Source organism: Gossypium hirsutum, chromosome D13 (genome assembly GCF_007990345.1).
Source record: "Gossypium hirsutum isolate 1008001.06 chromosome D13, Gossypium_hirsutum_v2.1, whole genome shotgun sequence".
In the NCBI taxonomy this organism is placed as follows: Eukaryota; Viridiplantae; Streptophyta; class Magnoliopsida; order Malvales; family Malvaceae; genus Gossypium; species Gossypium hirsutum.
The window spans coordinates 7764385-7776383 of record NC_053449.1 but is presented as its reverse complement, the minus strand read 5'-3'; the positions used below and the strand labels follow the sequence as shown (position 1 = coordinate 7776383).

The 11999-nt window shown below is 32.6% G+C and overlaps 2 protein-coding genes across 4 annotated transcripts; one reads left to right on the top strand and one right to left on the bottom strand.

Moving 5' to 3' along the window:
- The first annotated feature begins 622 nt into the window (after positions 1 to 622).
- LOC107919768 (BRASSINOSTEROID INSENSITIVE 1-associated receptor kinase 1-like) lies at positions 623 to 9266 on the top strand. Of its 3 annotated transcripts, none has more exons than XM_016849143.2 (12): positions 623 to 954; positions 1696 to 1828; positions 1922 to 1993; positions 2320 to 2383; positions 3962 to 3987; positions 4121 to 4192; positions 4324 to 4376; positions 6523 to 6639; positions 6733 to 7071; positions 7424 to 7815; positions 8141 to 8475; positions 8600 to 9266. In XM_016849143.2, the coding sequence occupies exons 1-11, from the start codon at positions 873 to 875 to the stop codon at positions 8456 to 8458; spliced, it is 1668 nt and encodes a 555-aa protein (XP_016704632.1). In that variant the 5' UTR covers positions 623 to 872; the 3' UTR covers positions 8459 to 8475; positions 8600 to 9266.
- Positions 8725 to 9723, bottom strand: LOC107919769 (uncharacterized). The gene is made up of 2 exons (XM_016849144.2): positions 9407 to 9723; positions 8725 to 9031 (listed from the first exon to the last, which is right to left on the bottom strand). Exons 1-2 carry the CDS (start codon positions 9588 to 9590, stop codon positions 8901 to 8903), a joined length of 315 nt encoding a protein of 104 aa, XP_016704633.1. The 5' UTR covers positions 9591 to 9723; the 3' UTR covers positions 8725 to 8900.
- Between the last annotated feature and the right edge of the window lie 2276 nt (positions 9724 to 11999).

Below are 11999 nucleotides of genomic sequence, written 5' to 3'. Positions count from 1 at the left end.
TGTTCTATTTTTAATTTGTTATTGTGTTCTATTAAATGATCGTTTTCGTTCTTATGTCTCAATATTAAACAAACTTGAGCTTTATTGCAATAAAATGTTGAGTTTTTTTTGTATGAAAATTAGTTTTTAATAATATTTAAACCTTATACCAGACGAATATTATGTTAAGAGATTGAAATTGATCTTTTTTTTAGTATTTTTATAATTTTATGGCAATATGAAGATTTATTGTTGCAATAACAATTTTTTTAAATAATTGAGTTCTTAAATAATTTTATATAGAATCAAAGTTAAATTGATAGAAAATATAAAAGTTGAGGACTAAAATTATTATACCAATTAAAAAATGTCACTATTAGCCTATTAAGAGTTGCGTGACTAAAAAACAATTTTTGAATGGTGATTAAATTGTAATTTTTTTTAAATAACTAAAATAAAAATTTACGCATAATTTAGAAATTAATAATGCGATTAATACAAAATTAAAAAAAAAAAAATCGTTCCTCCCGTTGTCACGGCTCACTTGTCACTTAGGTACTTTCCTTGTTTTTTCTGTCTACTTTCCCGCTAACCAAACACAACACAACTACACAAGTAACTTCTCTCCAATTTGCTCCAATATATATTGATAACTAACACATAAATATATGTAGAAAAACATAATTACGTTTTGGAAGACAGAGAGTGAAAGACTGCCAAAATTTTCTTGAATCTTGTCTCACTTAGTTCAGAGAACAGTCTTTTCGAAGTTAATCGTTTTCGTTTTTCTCTCCTTGATTTGGTCAAGGACCAAAATCTGAGTGCCTTTGGATCCCGTCAACTGGAAAATTGATGACGATCTGTGGGGATTTGGCTCTTTAAATCAACATAAAATGATGGAGCGACTCATCTCCGTTTGTTTATGGTTGACTTTGGTGTTGTATTTGATTCTCCGAGTTGCCGGCAACGCGGAAGGTTCTTTATCGTTATTTTTTCCCCTGATTTTCTTATCGCACTTTTTAAATGGAAATTATGATTTAATGAAGCTTATAGGGTTCAAGTTAGAATAATTTATTAGTCAATTGGATTGGTTCACTAGTGGTCAAGCTAATTGACTTGTCTGTAGGGATACTTGCACGCTTTCGTACTGATTAATTTCTACAAATATTTTGGATGCCATTTACGTTTAATTCTCGATTTGAAGTTTGCTGAAATTACCAATGCTTTTTTCTTCATCAATGCCCGAAGTCTGGATTTATGTTAGTGGGCCTTTGTTGTAAGACCATTCGTTTGACACGGAATAGTCAGATTTTTCTAAGTTTTTTATGGAGACTACCTTTAAAGGTTATATATCTCTTTGTGTGTCGAACTCGAATGTCGGGTCGAAGCAGTATAGATTTGGATAAATATTATGTTGAATGTGATGAATCTTTCAAGTTTTGGCCTATCCCGTTATTTTTAACTGGTTTCCTAATATGATTTCATCTCCATTGGAGTTTTTGGTTTATGCAATGAAATCAATGTTCTTTACTCTATTTCCTTTTTGAAGTCCCCGATTGCTGCAAATTGAGAAACACGATTTGTCTAATTTGCAAGTAGTGACATTAATTATTAAAACATTTCTAAATATTTTCAGTCTGAAGATATGTGTGCAGGTTGTTAACTGCAAGTTTTGCAATCATCCATAATAGATTGCTTTGTTTTGGTGTTAAACAGGTGATGTTTTGAAAGCATTGAAGAACAATACGGCTGACCCCAATAACGTGTTGGAAAGTTGGGATGCAACCGATTATAATCCTTGCGTATGGGATCATGTTACATGTAATCATAGAAATAGTGTGACAAGAGTGTAAGTTTACATGTATACTTTTGCTATTTCAGTTGGTGTTACTTCTGAGTTTGTAGGCTGATGTGATAAATGCTTTTCCTTTTGTCAATTTAGTGATCTTCAGAATGCAAATCTATCTGGTCAATTGGTTCCACAGCTCGGGCAGCTTCCAAATTTGCAATACTTGTAAGTTGATAATTTTAGATCAGTAAAAGATAAATAAATGGAGGAAAAGCAGAAAATCAGCTTTCTTTGCCAAATACATAGTTATTGATGTTAATAGAAGTAAGTTTCTATAATTGCCAAGTTAAACTTAGGGTGAAATTTCCAGCATTCCACGTTTGAAAAAAAAGCGGAAATAGTTGTAAGTGCAGATGTTCTGTGCTTTTGTTGCTGTGGGTTTTAATTTGTAATGCCATCTTAACCCTGAAGATGGTTGTATATCCATTAGGTTTTTGCAGATTCATTCAATGATTAGTATTTAGTAATCTAATTCAATTTTTTTGTGACAGGGAGCTCTGTGGTAATAACATATCTGGGATAATCCCTGAGGAGCTTGGGAATTTGACGAACTTGGTGAGCTTGGATCTTTGCTTGAATAATTTAACTGGAGGCATTCCAACTACCCTGGGCAAGCTTACAAAACTGCGTTTCCTGTACGAACAATTTAAAATTTTTATGCGGCTAACTTATTTAGTTTCACTGTGCTTTTGCTTTCTTGTCATGTTTGTTTTGATGTATCTGGAAGGCTTTTATGCATTGACATTGCTAGCTGAACTAGATAGGTAAATGATATTGTTATTAGTGTATTAGCATTGACTTAGCTAATCATAATTGGATGAAGCTTACTAAAATTACTAGATTAGGAATAAGAATCTAGAACTACCAATAACACTTTCCCTAAACTGAGAGGACTTCTTGATTGTTCAAAAACCCATTGGTTTTATCCAAAATGATGACTCTTAGCAATCTTACAAATGCGCCATCATGGTACCAAAGGCTAGCTATGGTGCAAAACACTCTGGATGTTAGTGTTAATTCGCAACTTCTGTATTATATTTCTTTCTTGTTTTCTTCAATCATGATCTGGTTTGCACAGCAAGAGACTGATTGCTCATCAAGTGTAATAATCAGTGGGATGAAAATATTTTGCCTAGTGAATTCTACTGTATATATGACTTTAGTATATATAGCATAGATACTACAAATATAAAAAGGATATATAGTATATTGTAAAAGGTAAAATAGTAATTTTAATAGTAGGGGCGGAGGGGGAGTGGAGCAAGATTATTAAGGGATGCCAGTAGATAGTGAGGGTTGGGGTATTTACATATATTTGACTTGTCTTTGTATATTTGAAGAATGCTTGGATTCAGATTATCTAACTACTATCCATAGCAGATGCGGATCATAATATTCGAATATCTATTATTTGTATTTATTTTACTTATTCAAATAATGGATTCAGATGCAGATATCTGAATTCATTATTGACTTTTATGTTTAAAGTTTTTATTTAAAAAAAAAACTTATTAATTGAGAATTTTTAAAGCATTTAAATATTTAATGGATAATTTAATTAATTCGGATTTGATTCAAATAGTAATTCTCAAATTTAATGTAAATATTAAATATATTCATATTCAAAATTTACAGAAATTGCAAATATTAGATTTACTGTTATTCGTACCCCACTCCACCGCTTGCGTTCATCTTTTTGAAGAATATCTCTGCGGATCGGTACACAAATCCATAGAGCAGCTCTGATTTTGCCATATCTAATTTTTATGTATGGTCTTGGTAAGGATACGAAGAATTGTCATACCCATCTCACATATGATACAATTGTGATTGTTAGGATCCATACCAGGGTCCACATCAACCATTATTGGCAATCATAAAAAACAGAATAGGATCTGGTTAACCGAAAATGAGGGGCCTATCTAATTAACTGGAAATAATTTGAGTTGGTCAAAACCAGTTCAATCGGAGATTACCACATTCATCTCCGCCTGCTCTTATGTGGTTCAATCTGATGTGAATGTGATTGTTATCTGTGCTCTAGTTATTTGCTAAACATATTTTTTTCTGAATACATAACTAGTCATCTTATTAAAGTGCCATATAATTGACGCCTTTCTTTCCGTGGAACAGGCGTCTCAACAACAACTCATTGACAGGTACAATTCCTCTGTCCTTAACTACTGTTATGACACTGCAAGTGCTGTGAGTGTTGCTATCAGAAATTCTTTTTCCTTACCTTAGCTTCAAGCACAATACATAATGGCGTGGGAATTTTATCATCTAATGCAGGAATCTTTCGAACAATCAGCTAGTAGGAGATATTCCTGTTAATGGTTCCTTTACGCTATTCGATTCTAGCAGGTTTCTCTTTTATCTCATTTCGCAATCACCCTCTTACTCCTAACTCCTGACCCTCACCACCCATGTTTCCATTTTTCCGTATATGATATTCTTAGTCTTGTCACTTAAGTTGCTGCACCTTTTTTTCACAGTTTTAGTAATAACAAACTCAACAATCCTCCACCTGCTTCGCCAACTTCATCAGGTCTGGTCTCCATTTTTTTCTTATTATCACTGCTAGTGATTTCAACTTGTGTCTAACTTTGAGGCCTGCTTCTTTTTATTAGAGATAAATCTCAAAATTATACATGAATTTTAGTTTAATGTGTAATTGTATACATAAACTTTAATTTGATGCAATTGTACACATGAAACGTTGATCGTGATTCGAATATATACATGAAACTTTAATTTTAATTCAATCATATACATTTAAAGAAATAAATAGATTAATTTATTTTTATATTGGATAAATATAATTATTTCTTATGCAATATATAAATTGATGTTATATCAATAATTGTGTTAATAATTTGTGAGAATTGGATCAAATCAAAATTTCATGTGTAAAATTGTACAAAATCAAAGTTCATGTATACAGTTACACATTAAATCAAAATTCATGTGCAGTTTTGAGATTTATCCCTTATTATTATCATTATTCATTCTTTTCTTGAGATATTCCTTGCAATTTGTTTGCATTTGCAACAGTTTTGGTATCACCACATCCACATGTCTATAAAATGCAAAGAATTACGGTTAAATGGTAATTATTTATTTTAAATAAAAATAATTTAATTAACTTATCTAAAGCTTAATCTATATTGAATTAAGTATAAATTTAAAATACTTAATTTTACTTAAAATCAAATATAATTTAATTAGGATTTAATCTTATACAGCTTTAATAAATTTTAAAGTAATTAAAGTTTCATTATTTTGTAATTAAAAATGGATGAAAAAGAATTAATCAAAGAGACAGTACATTATAAATAATAACAAGGATATAATTGCATTTTTATTTAGAATTTACTCAATTTAGCATTGTTTAGTTTAGTTCAAGATTTAAATATTTAGCATTGTTCTCATAAAGTGCTTTTTAGAAGATAAAATATTTGTTTTAAACATGATGTTGTAAAGTAAAAATATTCATTTAAATGATATTCAAATTTATTAATACTATAATATATGAAATATATTAACTTAAGTTATAATTAAAATATAAAAAATAGATTTTATTACAACTCATTATTAATATTTTGATATATAAATTAAAGCCCCATTCTTCATTGCGTTTAGGGTTCTAAAAATGCTTTTCCACCGTAAAAGCAATGAAAAAACATTTGGCCTTTGGGATCAAAACTGTGGTGGAAAAGTGTTTTTCATCCAAACGCAAAAGTTGAGATTTAGTTGTTTTTGAATTTTGAGTTTGAAAGTGAAAATTATCAAAATACTCTTATTTATATTAACTATTTAAATGGTATATAACAAATTAGATTAGTTTATATTTTATGTATCATTATATAAAACTATTTAAATATTATTTGTTATTATATTTAAAGTTTTTAAAATATTTTATGTATCGTTAGTTTTACAAGTAATTTATATTAATTATTTAAAAGTTATTTAAAATGTATACTTTATGTACCATTATATTAAATTATTTAAATATCATATAACTTAATTAATTTTTAACTTTTCACTATTATATTCAAAAAGGACATTTTAACCTTCAACTATAATTTTTGACAGCAATGAAGAATACTAAAACTAACAAATCACACTTTTTCACGTACTTTTCTATCACACTTGTGGAAAAAGAACTACACTTTTCAACCACAACAGTAATGAAGAACTAACCCTAAATTTTAAGTAATTTTTAAGCAATGAATATAAATTGTTTGTAAAATTTAATTTGAATATATAAACCATACTTTAAATATTAAAATTATATAGAAATATACCTTTACAAATTCAGATATATGATTCTATAAACTTTAAATAAATTTAAAAAAGGGAAATAAGAAGAACTTCCCTTTGGTTATGATAAATGAGGTCAAACAGATAATTTATCTCAAAAGTGGTTTCCAAAGGTCATAAGCTAGAAATTTTAGCTTTTCAAAAACACTTTTTAAAAATCCATTGCCTAGAGCTTAAAAAGTGCTTTTCAAAACAATGCTAAACACAACCTTATTTGATTTTCTTTAAACCTGAGTGAGTAATTATTTTAAATTATAGGGATAAGTATATTTTACAATGAAATTTAGGGAGTTGGTGTCATTTACTCTTATAAATATTAATGATACAGGTGTAGTAAGAGTATTTATATTTGATCAACTTTGTACTGGCAGGTAATAGTGTCATTGGTGCTATTTTTGGAGGAGTTTTTGCTGGAGCTCTCTTGCTGTTTTCTGTTCCTGCAATTATATTTGCTCGGCGGCATTGTAGGAAACGACAGGATCTTTTATGTAATGTCCCTGGGTGGTGATTTTTAATAGATAGTTTTAGTTGATATTATGCCATTGCAGGTATGTACTCACTTTATCTAATTTTCTTTATAGTTGAGGACCCAGAATATCATTTGGGACAACTTAAAAGGTTTTCTTTGCATGAACTACAAGCGGCAACTGATTATTTTAGCAACAAACATGTTGTGGGTAGTGGTGGTTCTGGTAGAGTTTATAAAGGTCATTTAGTTGATGGATCTCTTGTGGCTATAAAAAGACTGAAACAGGGGTGTACTCATGGTGGAATGCTGCAGTTCCAAACTGAGGTCGAAATGGTAAGTATGGCTGTGCATCGAAATCTACTACGTCTACGTGGCTTTTGCATGACCGCTACAGAACGGTTGCTTGTCTATCCCTTTATGGTTAATGGTAGTGTTAGATCCTGTTTAAGAGGTACTGGCTGCTCTCTCCTTGCTCATCCATTCAGTCATATATTTCTTATTCCTCCAATGCTGTCCTATTTTGTTTTATATATGTTCTTCTGGTTACGAATTTAGTTCAATTATTTAAGCTTGTGTGAGCTTCCATTATCAGTATTGATTTCTAATTTTGTGAATAAATTTTGAACTACTGATCATGTATCTTTATCTTGTTTTAAAATGTCTTGATTTTCTTTTGGTGCATATATTTGGTAAACGCGGATTGTCCTTAATTCCAAGTTGAGAAATTCATAGAATCCAAATAATTTGTGAGCTCTTCTTATTACAATGAATCATCTATTGATCTGTCCTTTTACCTTCTCTAGAGCGTCCAGAGTCTCAAGCACCACTTGACTGGGGTGTAAGAAAACGGATTGCACTGGGGGCTGCGAGGGGGATTGCATATTTGCATGATCATTGTAACCCCAAGATTATACACCGTGATTTGAAGGCTGCAGATATATTGTTGGATGAAGAATTTGAAGCAGTTGTTGGAGACTTTGGGCTGGCCAAATTGATGGACTACAAAAATACTCATGTCACAACTGCTGTTCGTGGCACAATGGGTCATATAGCCCCTGAATACCTGTCAAGTGGAAGGGCATCAGAGAAAACTGATGTTTTTGGGTATGGTATTATGCTTCTTGAACTCATTACAGGACAAAAGGCTGCTGATCTTGTTAGACTTGCAAATGATGATGTCATGTTGCTTGATTGGGTATGTACTATCTTCCTATCATGCATAAACCTAATGGTGATGCATTGCATTCCAAAGTTTAACTTTATGATTATTGTCTATTGTTGAAATCATGATATTCGTGCTTTGCTTGGTTGGCCAAAAGCAAGACACTAAGTACACTATTGCAGAAATACATTATTTAACCTTACAAGGTTAAGAAGGTTCATTAATTTTGAGAATGTAACAAATGACATCGTATTTGTCAGCTTCAACTACATTAAATTCAAGTACAGCTTAGAACTGGTATGATCTGTTTTTTGTTTCACGTTTTATCTTCAACTTGATAGCAATGCTGACATTTTAGGTAGAAGGGCTTCTGAAAGACGAGAAGTTGGAAACGCTGGTTGACTCTGATCTTCAAGGTAATTACATAAAGGAAGAAGTGGAACAGCTAATCCAGGTGGCTCTTTTATGCACTCAAAGCACCCCAGTGGGAAGGCCTAAGATGGCCGAAGTGGTCAGAATGCTGGATGGTGATGGGTTGGCTGAAAGATGGGAAGATTGGCAGAAAAAAAAAATGTTCCACCAAGAGTTTAGCAATACCCGCCACCCCAATGTGAATTGGATTATCACAGATTCCACTTCTCGCATCCTTCCAGATGAACTGTCAGGTCCTAGGTGATCACTTCTCTAAATATAGTAAGTCTTCTGGCAGAGCTGGTTTTGTATTTAAGATTTATGCATTGTTCACATTTGTGCCTATAATTTTCCTTCCTTTTCGTTTATTGTTCTCATTTTGGCCCCATTTATCTTGTTGTTGCAGTTGTTATCGCATATTGTGCGGAGTTGTTTGGTTGTTGCTGTAATCTTTATAGGGTTGCCAATGCCAATTGCAGTCGTGAAATCAATAGGTTCTAATGAAAAACATGTAAGACCTAAGAAGGGCGATCAAAGAAGCATCCATGTTATTCTGATATACCCAAAAGATACGTGTAGAAGCCCAAATTTTCCGGGCCCAAGACAGATAAACAAAATAAAGTAAATAAATAAAAAAAGGTCCACTAAATAGTGGCCCAAAATACTCAACAGGCCCAAATTTTAAAAAAAAACCCTAACCCAGCAGATTAGGGAACAGACAGAAACCCTAGGCCTAAGCGCCGCACGCCCAGGCTTCCAGCGCCGCACGCCTCCTGCTCACGCCACCGCCGTTGCTCTCCAATCACCGGCCTCGCATGTCGGTCGTGCATCAGACCACCTGCAAAACACCCACACCACGCCAGAAAAAGCGACAAAAAGAAAAAAACAAAAGGAAAGTCGAAACAGCAAACAACGAAACAAATCGCAAAACGACGAAAATAATCATTAGGGAGAGTTGAAATCTCGGCTATAAAATCCATTCCAATTTCTTTGTGTTTTTTTTCTTCGGATTTTCTTTGTAACGAACACACAGAGATTAGAATAAAAAAGCAGAAAACCAGATTTAAAAAAAAGGTGGATTTGAATTGCTTTCTCTGGATTTTTCTTTTGCATATTTATCTATTTTATTTACTTTTCTTTTTCTTTTTTTTTCTTTTCTACAAATTGATTTAAAAAATAATCAAAATATGATTAAAGGGAAGAAGAAGACTACCTGAGTCGGCCCTTAGGCCCACCGCCGATGGAACTTCATCGTCGCCGGATGTGGGTTCAAGGAGGGGCCGAAGCTCTTCTCTTCCCCCTCGTCTCGGTGTTCGCGGCCTCGACTTATGAGCGCACTTCAAGGCGCCGTTGGGGGGCGTCCTCGCACGGCTCCGATCATCGGACGACGGAGGCATAGCGGCGGCGGGGTTTCAATCTTGGAACCCTAGCAGAGAAAGGGGGGTTTCCCTTTATTTCTCTTTTTTTTTTCTTGCGTTTTGTAAAGATTGAAGCAGCAGAAAAAATAAAGCAATTTTTTAGTTTTTATTTTGATTGTGATACGGTGCCGTTTAAAGGGGGAAGATTTGTGCATGTTTTGCCCTAAATGGGTAATATATGCATTTAGTCCCTCCATTTTACGATGAAGCGCAATCCAACTTTTTGTTTCTTTTATATTTGGGCTGTGAATTTTGTTTTTACTTCAATCAGGTCCTTTGACCATGTATGGTCCCTTGCGCTGAAGCGTTGCACTCTAAGACTGGGGTATATTGCCCATTTAGTCCTCCATTCTTCGCGCGTGCGCCTTTCTAATCCCTTGTGACCTGTTTATGGTTCTTGCAATCAAAACCCCAAATTCTTGTTAGTTTTTCAATATCATCCTTAGTCCATTTCATTTATTTATTATTATATTAATTTTTTTTATCCTCATTAATTTTAAGTTTTATGTATATTATTTATTTTAAACAGTTACATATAACTTATTTTAAAGTTTTCTTTTATATGTATTCATTATAATTTACCAAATATATATATATACATATTTTTTTTAAAACTGTTTGCGTTCATTATTATTGTTTTTATGTGCAATGTTATTTATTCCGAATTGTTTCATTAATTATTTACTTTAAGCTTTCTTATATATATATATATATATTTTTGTTTAAAACTTTTATTACTTATTGTACTTAAAAGCATCTATTCTAATTTTTTTTTTTTACTTTAGATTGCCATATATATTTTTATTTTCCTTGGATTATTAACGTTGATATTAAGATTATCTACGGCATGTGCTTATTAACATTGTATATATTATGATTTGTTTATTTGTATTCTTGTATTTAACATGCATTTACGTATTATCTATTTTATAATTCATTATATGATGTTCCTTTATCGTTCCATTTCATTTCATTACATTAAAAGTTGCGCCCGATTTGCATTTATTTACAATAAACCTTTCTATTTCACCACAAATGGAACAACTATACGCTATTCAAGTGTGGTATGCGTTATTATTATTTAAATTTTTTTTATAAAGCAATATTTTGTATTTTGGAAATTTGAGAAATTGTACCCTAACTTACTGGGTCTTGATTTTCTCGTTGAACCCAAATAGCAAAATATCCTTTTAAATTTCAAACACGTAAAATTTCAAAAATAAAGGCAATATTCCGTATTTAGAAAATTCGAGAAAATCGTGCCCTAACTTACTGGGCTTCGATTTTTTCGTTAATTCTAAGTAACTGAATATCCTTTTAAAAATTAAAACGAATGAGGTTTTAATAAAAAATAAAAGGCAAGCTTACTCTCAAAATACGAGATGTTGGGTCCTAACTTACTGGATGTGACATCTCGTTACTTCGAGATAAGGAGGCATTTTTCCATTTTGATTTATTCGAGTATTTTTTTAAAATAACACAATATAAAGAGGGATCGTTTTTTTAAAATTCTTTTCGAGTTTTTAAATTTTCGACACCAAGACATTAAGTAATCGACTAGGTACCAATTTTGGGCGTATCGAAGGTGCTAGCCCTTCCTCGTGCGTAATCGACTCCCGAACCTATTTTTTTCTGAATTTCGTGGACCAAAATCGTTGTTTTAATAAAATCTAAATCGTTTATTAAAAACAACCGTTTTACGAGGTGACCCGATCACACCTCATCAAAAAAAGGATTGGTGGCGACTCCCATTTTCGTTTTATTTTCAAAATCCAAGTCGACCCCGTTTTCACAAAAAAATGGTGTCAACAGCTTGGCGACTCGACTGGGGAAAGGCCATGGAGAGTCAAGCCACGTGTTGATTATTTTTGTCTTCTTGTCGAAAATAAAAAAATTGGTTTAAATGTACGATCCTTTCATTGCATTTCATTCGTCTTTATTACGATCTTCATCATTGTGCTTTTATAGTTGTTGTGTTGGTTTAAGTCTTGATATATTTATGCATTGCATTGCATGACCGTTGGTCACACCTTTTAAGTGGGAGTGAGAAGCTATTTCCTTCGTGAGGTCTTCACCTCCGTGCAGGATAGCGGATCGCTTTCGGGATACATCCGTACCTATGTCTTCGTGAGATTTTCATCTCCGTGCAGCCATAGGGAAATGTATTCCCCTGAATCGAACTCGGCCCGTATGAGCCTATAATGGGTGAGGATCGAGGAATCTGCTGGTTCGGGTACCCTTGCTTTAGAACCAAACTGCATATAGTGAGCCCGAAGAGCCTACCCTAGGTAGAACCATCTCGAACCCTAGTGGTTTCCTAAGTAGTAGCTTTAGTTATTATTACTTGTGTACTTTGAATTTTAGTTTATGGTTATACTGACTTGCTTT